Source organism: Coffea eugenioides, chromosome 9 (genome assembly GCF_003713205.1).
Source record: "Coffea eugenioides isolate CCC68of chromosome 9, Ceug_1.0, whole genome shotgun sequence".
Lineage (NCBI taxonomy): Eukaryota > Viridiplantae > Streptophyta > Magnoliopsida > Gentianales > Rubiaceae > Coffea > Coffea eugenioides.
The window spans coordinates 820,747-840,263 of NC_040043.1; the positions used below are offsets into that span (position 1 = coordinate 820,747).

Genomic DNA, 19,517 nt, shown 5'->3' on the forward strand with positions numbered 1-19,517 from the left:
GACGTGCAATGTACGTAGGCTTGTTATTGGTGGTATTTTGGTGTTCTTAAACAAGAGAATATTTTACTTCTTGATTTTCTTATCATTATATTAACAAATGAAGTGATATGGCACCTTTTGAAAGAATCAAGAATGTCATTCTATAAGAACCAAACGGCCAACAAATTAACTACACCACCTTTCATAAATGGAGTTAGACAACATTTATGCTCGTATACAAAAATCCAGTTAAATCTGTTTTTCTCTACAAATCAAAAAGCAATAGCCAAACAAGAGAATAAGTAGGGAAAGTAAAAATCAGAAAAAGCCAAGATGATCATTTGTTTTTCTCCCCTTTGGGCAAAGCCCTATCTAAACTGAAGGTGCTTTGCTGTCTCCCCCACAGGGAACTTCAATAAGACTGGGGATTTTGTTAAGAAAAGTGTCAATGGCGAAGTGGAGCGATGCAACTATGTGCCCATCGTAACTTCTTTCCTCATCGATTTTTCAGAGAGGAACGAGCTGAGAGGATGTGATGTACGAGATGCTCCATGCCATTTCTTTTCAACTTCTTTGCTACTTGATTTCTTAGCCAACTCTTCTCCGCTACCAAAAAAAAAAAAAAAATTCCCTATGGGTTATCAGTTTTGATATTTCGAGCTATAATACGTATTTTATTGATCCATCATTGTGGATTACTTGTCATCATTTAGTTTACAGAACAAAATTATTTACAAAATAAAATTGGTCTACCAAGATTTCATGTTCAAATACATGGAACTCTCAAAAGATACGTAAAATGACATGTTTAAACTATTTAATATTGTTCTTGTATTGCAACAATTGCTAGAATAAGAAGGCTCCATTGAACTGCTATCAAGTGCGACATTCGTGTACATGTTTCTATAGCTCAAATTGAACCAGGTAATGCTCATTGGTTAGAGTTATCCAATATATAGTGACAAATTTGACCAATTTTTTTTAGGCAGTTAAGTGTTACTCTCTTTTTCTCTTCGCTTAAACGTGATTTTCAATTAATATTTTGTCTCCCTACTTAATATACATATTTAATTTCTTCACTAATTTTTTCTATCCTCTTCATATCTCAACAAATTACACAAACATTTATTTATGTCTCCATTTATGTCTTTGTAATGTGATTTTTCTCATTTATCAGGACAATTTTTTCCTTTGTCCTTATATTCTTTCTACACATTAATAAACTTTATTTGTATGATATTTTCATCTTAATAAAGTTAAGATGTGTTCAAAATTAATTTACATGAGCCTATCATTTTATTGACACAAAGTTACTTATTTGATTGGAATAAAAGATCTACAAACACTCCAGTTTAGGTAAATTAAGTAGGATTAATCTTTCCTACACTGACAGTGTATACACTATCAGCGTTGGATGATTGACAACTATGCATAATTTGAATTTGTAATTCAACTTTTGCACACATGTCATGAATCTAACGATGATAGTGTATACACCGTCAGTGTAGGAAAGATTTACTCAATTATAAGTAATATATAAAATATTCATGACATCATGGGCCAATTATAATTAATCATGGTCAATCCAACTATTGAATCTGTAATTAATCCTTGACCAATCAATCTTCTGAGCCAACGAAATAAACGATTTGAGTTTCAAAACCTTGATTATAATTAATCGGGTCAATCCAACTATTGATTTTCGTGTTTCCAGCAAACTAGCATGTAAGCCCTCACTTAATCAATTAGTGGTCTTACAAACTCATATTTAAGGTGGGCATTGTATTGTGATAATGACCTTACATTCAATTATTTACTCAGATAATGTTACTCTAATTTATTCCTACCTTTATTTGTCTTAAAGAAAATTGCACCTCAGAATAAGAGAGGTCTTGTCAATTGTCCAATCCATCAATTTCAATCTTTAATTTTGTAGCATTTGCATATTCATCAATAAGGCCAAAACTTCTGCAGTTATTCCTGCTTAGTGCATCATCAATGTGTAGAGCAACTTCAATTTGTTAGAGAGGAAAACATAGAATTCCTATCTAAGAATAGATAATAATCATGTTATAGAATTCCTACCTAAGAATAGATAATAATCATGTTACCCTTTTCCAAGTTTTTCTTTCCCATCTTTTCAGCTATTACTTCATCTTTTAGAGACCCTACAATTAGTTTGGTTTCATCTCTGGCTCATTGAACAAGAAGCAAATGAAGCGAGCTTTCTCTATCTTTAGATTAGCATATATGGGGGATTATAGTGCTCTATTCGTGCTTCATTTTGGTAGCTCTATGAAGGATATTAATTTCTTTATGGCTAATAGCAGCCACCTTCAACCTTTATAGTTGCATCAATGAACCAAAAATCTCTCAAAAATATGATACGTCAGTGAAGGTTATGCTATGGTTTACTAATGCAATTGTGCCACCAAAACTTGAGCATACTCGTTTGGATTTCATTTTCGTGTGCGAAAATAGAATTCCTAAAGATTGTACAGAGTACACTCTCAATAATATGTCACATTGATACCATTCTTCTTGTTTCGATGTGAAAAAATTGCATCTCACAATTTCAAGTAATTTTCATATCTCTTTGACCACTAAACAATATTTGTAAGAGTAATTAATTTTACTAATTTACCTCATTCTCACATTTTGAATTCGTGTATTCAGTAGCCTAAACATAAGAAACTGAAATTTTTGGTTCCTAGTTAGATATATTATTGATATTCATGAGTTACATTGGATGAGAACAAACCAAAAAATCATTTGAAACAGATCAATGCTCAATTGGAGATTGAAAATCATACCGTTTTTACAAAATATTTATAAATTTTATTTTTCGATATTTGATGTGTGTAACTACTATTAATTAACCTAGGAGTTACAAGTAGCCCAAACAAAGAAGGGAAAAAACTAATCTAACAAGATTTGTTTAATTAACTTGGGTAATCCTTGTCTACTCTTCCACCCATTTTTTTCTTCCAATGGAAAAAAAAAGGGGCTCTTTTAGAAGGAAATAAAACTTTTGAAATGAAAAAATGGGGAAAAAAATCCAAGAAACTTTCGTTGGGCGCATTTAACATTTATGCATAGTTGAGACCTCTTCTAAGTAGTTTCCCTCCCATATTAAATCTGCCCGCCTTTCTCAAATCTCCCAAAATTCTAGGGCTTCTGCCCATTTCAACGTCCTTCTCAAATCAAATCCGAAATTGAAACCACCAATGTCAGATAATTTGCCTGAAGAGCTATTGATCGAAATTCTCACAAGGGTTCCTGTCAAATCCCTCATATGTTTCACCTTAGTATCCAAAGCATGGTATGGTCTCATCACAAGCCCCAATTTCATCACCACTCATCTCACCAAAATCCACACAGAAAAAATCCCAAATAATCCCTCCCTTCTGCTCATCAGACGCTATACGAAGGACGACAAGAAGGAGCACTACACAATCAACCGAGATGATGAAGAAGATGGCCATGAAAATGGAGGAGGAAATGGCCAATTTGCCAAGAAATCAGTTGAGCTTGACTTCCCTTTCAAATCCTTAATTGGGTATTTCAGAATTGTGGGAACTTGCAATGGGTTGATTTGTTTGTCTGATGATTTGTTCGGTACCACAAAACCCATTATTTTGTGGAACCCTTCGGTTCGAAAATCAGTAACCTCTCCAGCTCCAACTATTAATCCTCCATTGCCGTATATGTTTGTTTTGGGATTTGGGGCTGATTCGAGCCAGGATTATAAAGTGGTCAGGATTGTTTATCACAGAGATGGGCAATTTGATTTTCTGCTCCCGCCTGAGGTTGAAGTTTATAGCCTTAGTATGGGATTTTGGAGGAGATTAATAAATGTTGGGATTAAGGTTTGCATTGCTGATTTCTTATGGTCACAAGCTTTTGTGAATGGTGCTGTGCACTGGATTGCTTATCATCCACGTAGAAGTGATAATGATAGTGGTTCATTTGGTAGTTTGATTTTGGGATTTGATATGGATAATGAAGTGTTCAATGAGATCATGCTGCCAGACGACTTGGCTCATGAGCTTGCTACGAATCTGTTTATATCTGTGTATAAGGGTTCTCTTGCTGTGATTAAGTATCCAAGGTGGGAGGATAATGGATCCTGTTCCGTTTGGGCTATGGAGGAATATGGAGTTTGGGAGTCATGGACTCAGTTGTATGCCATTGATTTAGTGCAAGGGATGGAAAAAGTTGTTGGATTTAGGAAGAATGGTGATGTTTTTGTGGCCAAGGAGAGCAAGGGGCTGGTTTTGTACAATCCTAAGACTGGTTTCACTGAGGATCTTGGAATATGGGGGAGCACTAGGTCGTTTTACATTTACAATTTTGAAGAGACACTCGTTTTGTTTGAAAGACAAAATGCAGTTGTTGAGGAGGAAGAGGAATTTGGTGATGGTCGTGCTTTTCAAGAAAATGGTGGAATTGACCTTGATGAAGAGCCTAGCAGAAATGAAGATTACTTTGATGCACAGGAAACGTAAGACATTTGTGTTTTGCTTTTCACATGCCAAACATATTTGTCATCTCCACAACCCTCATGTGTCGATGGTATTCTAGAACTTGATTTGCAGAATATAAACGTATTGTGTTTATCCTTTAATGCTTTCCAATCTAAATGTCAGTTTACATTCCTTTATGTTCTCTATTTTTTGAGGTGATGCTTTTTTCCAATTTCAACACAGTTGTGCCAGAAGTGATTGAAAATTTACATGAAGCCCTTATCTTAACAGAGTTTTTCTTTCTCTTAATGCATCCTAGATGAAACTTGGGAAAATATGTTAGAATCGGAATGCAGATATGATTCATGGGCACAACCATATTTCCTAGAGCGGCATTCTTTAATTGTAACTCACTGCCTATGAAATGTTTTGCATGAGCTGATAGGTAACACAGCTGCTGATTGTTACCTATCAGCTAATTTATATTCCATCTGATCATGAAGGGTCATTATTGTACTTTTATCTTAAACTTACTGTTGCACAGACTCATTGGCAATAAACAGGTCAGGACATTAGCGTTTCCTGCTGTTGTTGGCATAGTTATCTTAAAGGTTCTCCAGCATCTTCTTTTGGATGTTTCTTCTTTCTTTTGGGAAGTTCTTCAACTGTGGACTTAATCAGACTTCTTATCGTTGGATTTATTCCAAAGGAATTAGTGGTTGTTTTGCAAAATTTTGTTTCTTAGAGAAAACTAGTACCTTGCATTAATTTATTCTCCTTTTTTTTGGCCTGTAAGCTTCTCCTTCCATTTTTAGAAAATAAAAGTTGCACATGTTCAAGGGGTCAAGACTGTGCTTTTGGGGTGAAAAGGGGATAGAGTTGTGGAAGTTTAAGTGGCTGTACAACTTGAAAATATGCAATGTTCTTCTGGCAGTTGCCATTTCAATTCCAATATGTTGTACAACTCCTAGGTCTAGTTTTCCATTTGCAGTTTCAGTTGGGAAAAACTTGGATAATCTGTTATTCAAGCCTGTAAGATAGAGAGTAGCAAAGTAATACCTAAGGCAATTCATGCTAAAGTACCTCATATCTGCATGATGCGCCTGACTAATGCAATACTACTGTAAGTCACTTTGACATTATGTTTCTGTTTCCTTTCATTACGAATGCACATATTTTGTGTAGCTTAAGTGGCGTTTTACTGTCTGTCAGGGTTAGTTTTGCCTGCAGATTAGAAGTCCAATAATTCTTATCTTTTTTCTCCCCCAATACCTTGTGCACTGTTGTTCTAGTTTCCCTAGTTTATGTTTTATTGGTAAACATTCATATTTATATCTGATGACTAGTGGTCTTATTTCAGGATTACGGACGGATTGGCAAACTTTTATATCTCTGGGCAAGGGAGGTACTAAGAAGATTGACAAGCGCAAATGTCATTTCTGTGCTAATGTTGTCACTGTGGATAAACAACAATGAGTCTTGGCATAATTCTGACTTGAATGTAGCTGGTGGGCTAGATTTGTTTCTCGAGGATCGCAGAAATGTAGTGAAGCATAGACTTTTCTGTTTGGTTATATTTATTGTACCATAATTTTTCACTTGTTGCATCTCTCCTCTTTTTGTTTCAAACAGCAAGATTATCTAGTTTGAATGGATGGATAGTCCAGTCTTATGTGGGCGTTTTTGCCAGAAATTTTCAAGCTTTCTGTTGCCTTGTGATGACTGATTGCCCCTCTCTTAGTTATATTGTTAATAGATGAAACTTTTTGATCTTCACGTAAAGATGATTTTTGATGTTTGACATCAAATTTGTACTCTTTACTGGGACATAGCCCAAGTGAAATAGCCCCAAACCAAAAAAAAAGAATTTTTTTTTTTTTTTTGTAACAGACGCATAAAACTTCTAATAACCCGTTCTTAAATCCAGTATAATCATTCACATTATAATAAGCAGTTCTGAAATCCATTGTAATCATTTGTAATTACTGTTCAAATAAGCTCATATTGACTCCAAGAAAATGCCATAATCAAAGTTCCAGATGAGACCAAATTGATCGAAGATTACATCTTAAGGTTTAAAATATACACGAACCTAAAGGTCAGATATGCAAATTCGGCGCTTATAAAACTTCCAACATTTGATCACACATGCAATGGAAGGACGATTTGCTCTTGCGGGGAAAGGAATCAATAATCTACTTTCAAAACTAGAAGTAGATTCTAAACCGGAGAGAATTGGAAAAAAAATTATTCATTTTTAGAATTGTAAAAGCGTACCAGCCGGGAATTGGAGAAGTCCAAATCAACATACTCGATCATAAACCAAACATCAAACTGAACTAAGAAAACCAAACCCATAAAATAAATATGCATTCCCAGAATTGGAGAAGGCCAAATCAACATACTCTATCATAAACCAAACAGCAAACTAACCTAAGAAAACCAAACCTATAAAATAAATATGCATTCCCAATGGGCTCGTGGCCATCAATGAAATATGCTCTTTTCGTTCCCTATCAGCATCATTCACCTTATGCACGCCCTCTTTGACCCCAAAAACAACAAAACCAAGCTCTAGATTATGCATTCCAGTTCATTACCCATAGCAAATTCAGAACTTCCCCTAGTATAAACCAAAAATACACTGTTGTCTCAGTAATTTTGCAAGCTTCTCTTCCGGTGCATATTGTTTCTCTTCCAACTATTCAAACCATGCAATCTATGAAATGCGGTTTAATTGTAACGAAAACCTTTGCAACAAAAACAGTGCTCTTGTCATTGCATCAACAGCCTTCTCTATCTGATTCTTTGTAGTATAAGGTAGCCAGTTCATCCCATGTGCATGCAGGAACCTTCATTCCACCGTGCACAACTTTGTTCACAATTTCTTTGGCCTTTCCCAACAACCCCATGTTAACATAAGCATTAAATAACTTGCTAAAGATATCCAAGTATTCACAATTACAACTTAACTAAATTCTGCGTGAATATGCGTGCAAATGAAAAACTAAGTTGTATAAATGCTTTGCAGTTCAGACTCACTCAAGCCTTTCCTTCAGCCTGTCAGCTATTTACAATATCCCAGACATTTAATCCTTCTACAGATATGCCACGAACACAAAACATCTTTCTCAAAATGTCTTACAGTATAAACTATGGACAGACAAGCAATGAATCCATTAATCCCTGGACAACGTCCAGCTTAAGACCAAACTTCAGCCTTCCTCATGTCATATAAGACAAATCATCATTCAATTCAAGGCAAGAACGGTATAGTTTCAACAGTGAAATAACGAGCAGATCCCAATCTGAGCTAAATAATATTCTCGTGTCATACTTTACTAACAGTTCAGGCATTTGAAGTCTTGACCACATTGATAACTGCTGTTAACAAATTCAAACACCAAACGCTTCATTTTACATATGGCACTTGGAAGTATCCAAGGGTAACAGTACACTCTCTATTCACTAAACCTGCGAATGGCCACAAATCAGTAACTGGATTACTAGTTTAGCACCAAATCAGTCTTGACAAAACATACATATCAAAACCATATAATACATAGCCCAAAGTTAAACAGTGAAATGAAACCCTTCTTCCGGCTGAAGATAATGAATTTCCAAACCATAGTTTGAATAGTGAGTCCATGATTTTCAGCATACAACAATTAAACCTTCAAATACTACAAAACTTTGAAGCTTGATCACCTAATTGATTCATAGTAACCTAACCAAACAATCCACGCAAGAGCTGTTCCCTAAGCACTAATCAAACCACCATGTACCTCATTCATATCAAATTAAACACATGAAACACAACTCATAAAAAGCTTAAGATGTCACACATAAAGCTCATTATAACCTGTTCAAAAAACCATCACGCTTCATAAGCTTGCATCACATTTAACATTTTAGTAACAATATTGACTGGAAAAATGACATTGATAACCAGCGTTACAACTTAAAGCTGCAATTCAAATTCCTCCAAAACATTCAAATACAATAAGTCATTATCAATACCCGTTCAAGAATCCATCATATCTCATAACAACCCTCAATCCAAACACTATAAGAAAGAAAGTGACCAGAAAAGGACACCGATCACCAGCATTAGAACTTTAAGATGCAATTAAAATTCCTCCATAACTTCATATATAATAAGTTAATTCATTACAATAAGATAAATCCCATTCAAAAGGTCCCCAAAAAAATACAATAAAGTTAAAAACTCGAGCTTTTCTCAAAATCCTTAACATCCTGATGAACAGCGCTCAGCGGAGATAAGCCGGGATCTTAATACGAATGAACAATATACTCATAACATAAGCAATCACAACAAAAGCAACCCCAGCTGAAGCAAACGAAACCTTGACGCTTTTAGCCCGATTTTTGTCCAGAGCCAAGTCCAAAAGCACAATCCCAGTTCCGCCAAGAACAAACATGAACCCGGAGGAGAGCCCTTCGATAATATACTGCCCATTGACCCGACCCGGGAGGAAAACAACAGGTCTAACTGATCCGGTGCGAGGATCCTGAGTAGATCCGATGCCCGGAGGTTCAACGATGACATCGTAGACGAGCCCTGACACGACGAGGAAGTAGGTGAGGAGGATCAAGGCGTAGACGGTCATGGCGGATGGAAGAGTGAAGGATGGGAGCTTTAGACGTAGACGAGGAGGGCGGAGGAAGGAGTAGGGAAGGATTTTGAGGACGTGGAAGAATGGGTCGATGGAGGAGTCGGAAGATTCCATGGCGGAGGAGGAGAGGTTTTGGGGCTCGGATTTTGGAGGCATTGATACTTGATGAAATGCCCGAATGGGATTATTACTGTGCTAGCGTGACTGTGCTGTGGAGTGGTGGGGTTTTGGCGTAGGACCCGAGTGGGGAAGAAGATGGAGTTTAGGAGGCTTTTGAGTTTTGACGTGCTTTTACTCAGGCACGTGCGCCGCACATGTATGATACTGCATGGATAAATCTTGGATAAAATATACGGAACCCCTTATGATTTTGCGAAAAAACACCTTACCCCCCTATCATTTAGGAACCTTCACATAAACACCCTAAACTTCATAACTAAAGTGGAAATTGACATATAACTAGCTGAGCGACCTAGTGATGATGGGTATGCGAGGTTTTTTTGAAAAGATCTTGAGTTTCATTCCCAAGCTACCCTTCAGTTGCTATATTGAAGTGATATATTAGGACTGAAGAGATTTGAAACTATCAAAGAGTGAAAGGAAAAAGGGAGAGATCTAAGGTATATCGAAATCGCCATGTCCACTTCTGCAAATTTTGGAGGAGGTTTGACAGATCTAAGGTATGAATGGTCTCGGTGCATCTGCAAGAAAAGAGCAAAAATCAAGATCGTGGAATCGAACAAACCCTCAAAAGACAGGTTGTATTACATTTGTGAAGATCAATCCTGCTCCTTTTGGACATGATGCAATCCTCTAAGAAGGGATGGAATGGGCAATGAATGTACTAGTCAAAGTCCAGAAACAAGATTAGACGAAAGTTGTGGGTTCTCTTCAAGAGTGAACAGTAATGAAAGTATGCTGGCTGTGAACAATGGTGACATTTTGTTGGGGCTACATGCAGAGTTGAGCACGGTTGAATGTGACAGCCCCACCTCCTCCTAAGGCGAACCAGAGGATTCGGCGGGCCGCCTGCCCGGCTCTCGCCGGGACTCAGTCGTTCACTACAGTCCTCAAACAGATTACAAGAATAAACCTCAAATATTACATCAAAAATCTCCAATAAATACATGTCAAAAGCAAAGCGGAAATAATTCTCAACTATACATAAAATGATTCCAAATCCAAACTGTACAAGATATAGGCACCTTTAAAATGTCATTCCCTACAACTTTCATGTTTTGAGCCAAGGCCAATTCGGCCTCTATCTAGGACCAAAAATTTCGGACAGAATGAAGAACCAAGAACCCTAATTTTCCAGATTTCTTCCAAAACAGAATTTACTTGCAATCTTCCACTTTTTCCACCTTCTAGAATCATCAACTATCATTTCCAATCATTACACAAAGCCACAACATATGAATCATATTAAATCAGAAAATTCATGATTAAATAGAAAATGTCATCAATCTTCACCATAAGTCATGAAATCATCAAAAAAATCACTTGTTCAACTACCACACCTACTAATTTCATCTCATAACCAACAAGGAAACAATTTCTTAACCACTTACCTTACAAACACTAGATACAAGGTAGATGAGAGTCTCTCCCTCCAAACAAAAACCACCAAGCACTTCAATCACTCCTAGCAAGTAAGTTTTATGAAGGAATTTGAGAAATAAATGGTTGGATTACAAGATTTGGAATCATTTTATGTATAGTTGAGAATTATTTCCACTTTACTTTTGACATGTATTTATTGGAGATTTTTGATGTAATATTTGAGGTTTATTCTTGTAATCTGTTTGAGGACTGTAGTGAACGACTGAGTCCCGGCGAGAGCCGGGCAGGCGGCCCGCCGAATCCTCTGGTTCGCCTTAGGAGGAGGTGGGGCTGTCACAGTTGGTATCAGAGTTTAGGCTTCAGATCTCTGTAGTGTATCCTAGGCTTGAAGTTTAGGATGCCGGACTGTGGGTTTTGTTTGCAATATTAGTGATTCTTGCGGGATGTATTGACTTGATTGGTACAAGAGGGAATGTCGAGGACGACATTCTTTTAAGAAGGGGAAAATGGGGTCGTGACATGAAGGAACTATAGGGATGTTGAAAGTGATAAGGATTTTGTCATTTATTGTTTGTTATTTATCTCTAGTTATTGCTGCTTATAGAAAATAGTAATTTGGTTAGTGGCAGCATATGACGTACCAAATAATGTAATGATTTTAGTTTATGAAAAAATTTCAAATTTTGTCATGATTTGTATTCCTTAATGAAAGAAAGATAATAACTATACAACATATTTACTCATGAACCCTTAGTAATTTGGATAGTTATAATATGATAACCACAATCCAATATATGGCATTACAAAAAAGAGTAATAATGCTAATAATGTCATTACAAAAAAGAGTATCACTTACAAAACATGTTAATCCATTATATAATGTCTGCTCTAAAGATAGCATATATGCCATTACAACTTGTTTATATCGACATAAGTCCTAAAAATAACATCCATAAATTCCTGATCCTAATTTTTCTTAGATCTTTTGGATCGAGAATTGGGGTTGTTATCACTAACTGCAGTAGTGCTGCTTTGCTGAGATACTTGATGCACTAGTCCTTCTCTGGTTGAGGCTGAAGTGGAAGCTGTTGTTGCCCCTCGCTAGTTATTGATTGCTCGAGCATGCAACCAAATACAAAATTTACTGTTAGAATAATTATCAAGAGTACATAGTGCTGAAAAATTCATGTACTTAAATGTATCTTGTACAACTTGGATTTGGGATGAGGAGGTTCCTTACAAGTTCTCCTATTATGGCCAGCTTTTAAACATCTTTTACAGTATACTATCAATCCCTTCTTGGAAGCTCTTTGTGGATTTCTCGATTCATCAGGACCTCTTCTCCTAAATTTTTTAGGTCTCCCAAGTTGTTTCTTCACAAATGGTCGATTTAACAGCTGTATTTCACTATCAATCCAGTGTTCTTTGGATGTAACAGCTCCAATGCTATAAGCATATGCCCTCAAGTATGCCTCTTTACTATAGCACTCATCGACATAGTTTTCAACTTTCATCCGCATGTTTTGAATGGCAGAAATAGCATGCACACATGGAATTCCAATCAACTGGAATGTACCACATGAACAGCTTCTATGTTGGAAGTTCAGAATAGAGGTTCTGTTGAAACCATCAACCTCAAATGATTTAACACCATCAAATATAGCAATACAATGTCTGTTCTTCTCTAAACTTTTGGATAGTTTCTCAACAATGTTTGGACACAATCTGCCTCCATATTTCTCCATGCCTTGTCTCTTTAATGTCAATCGTTGCATTAACTTTCTTCTGAAAAATTCAAGAAAAGTCACAATTGGCTCGTCTCTTGCTTTTAAAATATAGTTGTTGAAACTCCCATTCAGGTTGTTGACTGAAATATCAGTCTTAGCAGCTATTCCATAATGTGCTTTAGACCACAAGTGATATGGCAGCCTTTTTAATCATGCTGTAGCAGTAAGGTTCTCTCCATTTTGTGGCTGAGCTATCTTCAAAGCATTCAATGCTCTCTTAAAATCATCAACATTAGTTGCTGATGTAGTAGCCCAAAACAATTCCCTCAGTTCACTGTCTTTGAACTAGATGCTTAAGGCAAAATCTGTGTTCTGCACCAGGAAATAGCTCATCTATAGCATGTACTAGGCATTTTTGCTTGTCAGAAATGAAGGTATAAGACACTACATTGCCCCTTCCAATATGAGTAATCAGCTCTTTCAAAAATCAAGTCCAGCTATTATAGTTTTCTGCTTCAACAATGACAATGGCTATGGGAAACATATTATCATTCATATCCCTTCAAAGTGCTGCTAACAGCTGACCTCCAAAAAGACCATTCAAAAAGCAACCATCTATGTCAATGATTGGTCTACAACCTGTAAGAAAGCCCTTTTTAAGAGCACCCAACCCATAGAACAGCCTTTGAAATGTTGCCCTTTGCTCAATAGACCTCCTGACTATTTGTATAGCTATATGACTGTCTGGATTTGAGGGTCTAACCGTGGCAGTATAATCCCATAGCCTTTCATATTGCTCCATATCACAACCTTTGATTGCCTCCCTGGCATTCTTCTTAGTCCTGTATGCTTTTTTGCTACTTATATTAATCATGAATCTTCTTTTGGTATCATTAATAGAGAAAAATGCAGTTTTGGTACCTAAACTTTGACGCACGAGCGGTTTTAGTCCCCAAATTTTGGACGAAAACAAATTTGGTACCCGAACTTTCAAATTTTGAGCACATTAAGTACCCTTGACGATTTTTTTCCAAATTATTACCGGAAAAAGCCATGTGATAGTCACATGTCCGGCCGAAATGGAATTAAAAAAGGCCAAAAATGCAGTTTTGGTACCTAAACTTTGACGCACAAGCGGTTTTAATCCCCAAATTTTTGACGAAAACAAATTTGGTACTCGAACTTTCAAATTTTGAACACATTAAATACCCTTGATGATTTTTTCTCAAATTATTATCGAAAAAAGCCATATGACAGTCACGTGTCCGGCCACAATTGTATAAAAAAAGGCCCAAAAAATGTCAAATGCCATTATAATACTAAGTATTAAATTTAAGGACTAATAGCGTAATAAAGAAAAAATTCAAGGACTAAATAACATCACATGAGTCAACAAAACCCAAGAACTGATACAAATGAGCTCCAATTCCAGACAAATTTTGTGACTTGATTCTTAGATTAATGTACTGGAATTGGAGCTCATTTGTATCGGTTCTTGGGTTTTGTTGACTTATGTGATGTTATTTAGCCCTTGAATTTTTTCTTTATTACGCTATTAGTCCTTAAATTTCATACTTAGTATTATAATGGCATTTGACATTTTTTGGCCTTTTTTTAAATACAATTATGGCTTGACACGTGACTGTCATATAGATTTTTTTGGTAACAATTTGGAAAAAAATCATCAAGGGTACTTAATGTACTCAAAATTTGAAAGTTCAAGTACCAAATTTGTTTTTGTCCAAAATTTGGGGACTAAAACCGCTCATGCGTCAAAGTTTAGGTACCAAAACTGCATTTTGACCTTTTTTTTTCCATTTTCGCCGGACACCTGACAGTCACATGGATGTTTCCGGTAACAATTTGGGAAAAAATTGTCAAGGGTATTTAATGTGCTCAAAATTTGAAAGTTCGGGTACCAAATTTGTTTTCGTCCAAAATTTGGGGACTAAAACTGCTCGTGCGTCAAAGTTTAGGTACCAAAACTGCATTTTTCTCTCATTAATAATACCATCTAGGCTGCAATTAGGGTCATCTCGGCTGCAATTAGGATCATCTCGGGCTTTCTCTTGAAACTTTCTGCTCAGATAAGTTGAAGTTGCATGCTTATTAGTGTACTCTCTGCTGCAATGGTACTCTCCCTTTAGTGTTTTGATCTAAAAAATGTCAGTCCTATTAACTCTGCTTGCATGAATCCTCCAAGAATATCCTTTTGTACATTTGGCAGTTATTCTCCAATTGTCATTGTTGACATATAAAACTTCATATCCTTCTCTAATGTTCCATTCCACAAGTGCTTCTCTAAATTTTGTAAAATGAATGAATTTCTTCCTAACCTTTAATTCAAATTTTGGCTTGTTAAACTCCACTGTAGCATTGAAATATGAGTATTCAGTCCCATTTTCATCACCAAAATATAAGAAGCCTTCATCTGCAATCACATGTTCATTCCATTCCTCAGTGTCTCCTCCATGCTGATGTTGTGGTGTGGACTCCTCATCTTCTGGTTCCTGATGTTGTTGCTGCTGCTCATTCAAGTCATCAGTTTGCTGATTTGATTGGTCTCCTCCGTGCTGATGTTATGCTATGGATAAATCATCTTCTGGTTCCTGATGTTGTTGTTACTGCTCATTCAAGTCATCAGTTTGCTGATTTGTTTGAGGTACAGTTGAACCAGCAGTTGCAAAGATGCTCTCATCTTCTACAAATTCTAGGCCTTCTCTCAACCAATTCGGATCAGGTTCTTCGTTTCCATCACTGTGGTGATGTTCTCTCTTTCCATCCTGATCAATTTGCTGTTCTCTGTTGACTTGATTTGGTTATCTGTCAGAATTACCTTGCTGCTCTTCTTTATTGACTATGTCTGTTTCTTTGTCAAAGTTACCTTGATTTTCACATGCTTCTGCACTTTGGTTCACTGAAGAAACTTCTTGCTGGCTGTCGACAGCATCTATTCTAGTATTCTGCTGAAATAATTTTCTTACAGATTTTCTAGCTGCTCTCTTCACACATTGCACCACAATTTGTTTCTTCCTCATTGGAGTTTTACCACCCTTTCTTCTGTTTTTCTTAGTTGTTTCGAAGGGATTTTGTGTGCCATCATTAGTTTCTACATCTGTTGTGCCATCTAAGTCATTTTCTTGCCGTCTTGCATCACCAACATATGGTTCAAAACCAGTCAGATCAACAGGATTTTGTGAAGCTCCAGCAAGATTTCTAGTCAGATCTGAATTGATTTCTGAAGAACTTTCATTATACGGTAAAGCAAGTGGACCATCATTCTTCACTCTTTCGAATAAGAGCTTGCCATCCGGTGAAACAATTTTGATAGAGGTCTGACCTGCCTCTACATATATATGCATATAAAGAAGCCCTTCATAACCGACAGTCAACAATTCTATGTCTACGTCATCATTTATTGGGATAACACCTACATCCACATCATGGTCTGGAATGGAATACCAAAATTTTGCACATGTTGCTTGTTTTTCAATTTTGGAGTATAGGTTCAACAATGAAAATGCTGATAATTCATCAGGATCGCATTTGTGAAACACTCTCACTAAATCACTTGTATACCTAATCTTGGGATGATGTATAAACCGCTCACCATAGTGCATGTGGATATGCACTGTCCTAAAAGGATCTGACATGGTCCCTAACCTAAATTATTTAATCAACACTTTCAGAATTCAAATATAGATTAATAAACTATATTAAGTTACATCACACTTTCAGATTATAACAACAATCAGATTATATAGTGAAATCTGATTTAGTGGTCAAATCCAGACCCGGCACATATTATTTCCTCCTGACATCAACCACATACTCCAAAAAAAAATCCACTTACTCCAAAAAAGCTAAAAAAGTTAAGAACTTTACATTTTTAAACCCCATTTTTTCTGATAAATCACCTACATATGACCACCAACTATAAAAATGACAGAAACCTCATAAATTAAGCCCCAATATATAGTGGAAAAGGAATAAACAAATTGGAAAAAGAATACAAATCCTAAACATCAAATGGACTGAATATTGAACAATAAGTTCTGATTCTTACTTAGAAATGTCGAGCAAGTTTCACGATCAGATACAACCACCAATCTGACCTTCCTTTCTTCGCGACCAAATGCAGCCACGCCGTTTTCAACTTAGATTCACAATATTTCAGCAACAATTTAGTATACAAATCCCTTGTTTTAGGATTTTTTTCTTACACAAGATGAACGAGAGAGAGTCTGTTCTTGATTCTCTCTTCTTCTCTATTATAAATGAGGGTATTTTGGGTATTCGACCTGCAGCCAGTAACTCAGCCGGTTAAAAAGTTAATTTCCACTTTAGTTATGAAGTTTAAGGTGTTTATGTGGAAGTTTCTAAACGATAAGGGGGTAAGGTGTCTTTTCGCGAAACCATAAGAGTGTTCTGTGTATTTTACCCATAAATCTTTGTTCTAGTAGAATTGAGTAGAGTATATAAGGTTAAAATTTGAATGGAAATTAAAATGTTTGAAATTGAATATAACTTGGTTTAGATTGGATTAGACTAATATATAATAATTGATAATTTCCATTATGATGATCTCTCAAGGAATGATTTCAACAACTATTAGAGCAAAACCAAAAATGTTGTTGGAATGATGTTAAAGAGCTATATTTATCATTACGATTACAAATTTTTTTCCAAGGCTCTAGTTGAATAGAGGGAAAGCAATATGAAAAGTATACTTGACAAAGAAAATGAGATAAAAGAAAAAGGAAATTATTATTATTATTATTATTATTCGGGTTAAATGCAAAAAACCCCCATGAACTATATACCTCATTGCAAATTACCTTCCAAATTAACTTTATAGGCGCTTTGCCCCCTTTCACTATGTAGTTGGACAAATCTATCCATTTTATCTTAAGCATTGTTATTTTTCTTTATTCCCTATCTTTTTCTTTTTTGATTCTTCCACTTTATTTTCTTTAAGCATTGTTTAAATTAATATACTAGATTAATCAAAACTTTTTTTTTTCTTAATTTCTCATGTCAACATTTTATAAAAGAATTCTATGGTATAGAAGATTTTTTTTTTCAAATGTTGAAGCCAATATCATGTAAGAAATTGAACTCTTCAAATATATAAGAATAAAATAGAGATATTGATAAATCAATTATTAATAGTATTAATAACAAATAAAAAATGAATTACTATTGTTGTTTATTCTTATCTTTTTATTTCACTACAAAAAATAATTGTTAACTTTTCTTTCTTACGTGATATATAATAATTTACTTTTGTTATAAATAATTGAGTAATTGTAAACTCTAATTGGTTTATAGGTATTTAAATTGTTGAATTACTGGATTAGTACACTTTTACAATATAAGCTGCATATATTTTGTAATAACAAAGAGTTTATGATGAATTATTAAGAATGAATTTAACAAATAAACGAATTAAAAAAGTAGTTCAAAAAATATTACAAATTTTGATGTAAGTCTTTTAGTACTGAAGGGAAACATTGGCTAGTTCCATGAGAGAAGGGGAAAAAAGAAAATAAAAGGAAAAAGAAATGGGAGAAAAGGAAAAAAATGAAAAAAAAAAAAGAATAGAGAAAAAAGAAAAAAATTTAAGATTGTAAGGGTAGTGTTGTCCAAACATATAATTCAAGGGAGTAAAATGCCTATTATTATAGTTTAGGGGGTAAACTACGATTAGATATATAGTTCTTGGGAGTTTTTTACAATTAACCCGTATTATTATTATTATTCACGTGCACGTTTGACAAGCAAAAATTGTGAGGAACAAGTAGTTAATGGTAATTATTGAAATTATTTTGTACTTAAATAGTTCCCCCCATAAAAGTTTACAATTGTTGTGAGACAAAGAATGCAGAAAAATCATGGGAAAATGCATGAGCTGATTCCTTAAGTTCCTCATTTTTTACGTTCTTATAAAACTTCCAACATACAGTAAGCAGAAAGTTATGCTACACTACTCATTTCCTGGCGGTGCCTTTGTTGGATTGCTTCCAGAGGATCTGACCTTATGTTACCCATGGTCCCAAAATAACGACATTCCTTTTACTAAATTTGTTTGTTTCAGAGTGAAAACTGGATTATATACGTCCAGCTTTTGTTCCTCTAATTTTGAAGTTTTATCAGTCCCAATTGCAGTAACTTGTCTGTTGACCAAACTCCTAGATATCTTGGCCTCTTATTGAACACAGCAGAGTGTCCCTTTTGCACCTAATTCCAGTTAGTCTATGCTTGATCATGACCCACTGCAGCAGGTTCTGAATTCCACTCTTGCTATCAAGTGTAGCATGAGGATCCAGAACCCAGTAATATCTGAGATTAATGGGCAATAGATTTGCGTCTGTACCTTTTTTTTTTTGGGTTTGCCAAGAGATAATATGAATGCTTGACTCTTGTTTTGAGAATTAGGCATTATTTCTACCCTTCTGAGAAGGACCCTACATTATTCCTTGGTTTCTAATGAGGTGCCTCGAGATAAAACTAGGACTTGTGATCATGGCTTTTGAGTATTTGGAGACTAAGGAGAATCTGACTAGGGATTTGACTGGGATTGTTTCATTCATAAAGATTTCAGTCAATATTTCTTCGGGAATGTTGTCCTAGGTAGTTTCCAATTCCATTTTTCAGGTTTGAGAGATGGGGCAGCTGCTCAGAATTAGAAAGACCCCCAAGAAAGAGTGGAGCATTGGTAGAGTTTCTTGAAAAATTTAGTGACGGAAAAAGCTACATATGCCCCGGCTCAAAATCTCGCCCTTTATATAAATTTTCCCTGTAATTATTTGCTTTATGTTTTCACCTGGCAAAATAAATAGAAAGAAAAGGAATTCAATTGGAGAAAGATGGATAATAACAAAAGTTCTCTATTTGGAATGGCATGGTGTAGGGCTGCAAACAAGTCAAGCCAAGTTAAAAGCTCAAGGCCAGTCATATGTACAACAAAGAATATAGTAGACATTCTTGAGCTGAAGGCAAGTCCGTGAGCTAAAAGTGAAGTACCAGTCTGAAGGGCAGGCACATAGTTCTTTAGAAAGCTATCTTGACCATGGTTCAAAGTCGCGGTCGCGGTCGCGGTCACGGTCACGATCGCGGCCCGAAACGTTCCACATCGGTCTCGG

General features: G+C 35.7%; 2 protein-coding genes across 2 annotated transcripts; one reads left to right on the forward strand and one right to left on the reverse strand.

Annotated features, from left to right (window-relative positions):
- Positions 1-3,136: 3,136 nt before the first annotated feature.
- Positions 3,137-6,138, forward strand: LOC113748429 (F-box/kelch-repeat protein At3g23880-like). Its single transcript, XM_027291981.1, has 2 exons — positions 3,137-4,483; positions 5,806-6,138. Exons 1-2 carry the CDS (start codon positions 3,207-3,209, stop codon positions 5,855-5,857), a joined length of 1,329 nt encoding a protein of 442 aa, XP_027147782.1. The 5' UTR covers positions 3,137-3,206; the 3' UTR covers positions 5,858-6,138.
- Positions 6,139-8,381: 2,243 nt separating this feature from the next.
- LOC113783029 (oligosaccharyltransferase complex subunit ostc-like) lies at positions 8,382-9,314 on the reverse strand. Its single transcript, XM_027329038.1, has one exon. The coding sequence runs from the start codon at positions 9,236-9,238 to the stop codon at positions 8,717-8,719; it is 522 nt and encodes a 173-aa protein (XP_027184839.1). The 5' UTR covers positions 9,239-9,314; the 3' UTR covers positions 8,382-8,716.
- Between the last annotated feature and the right edge of the window lie 10,203 nt (positions 9,315-19,517).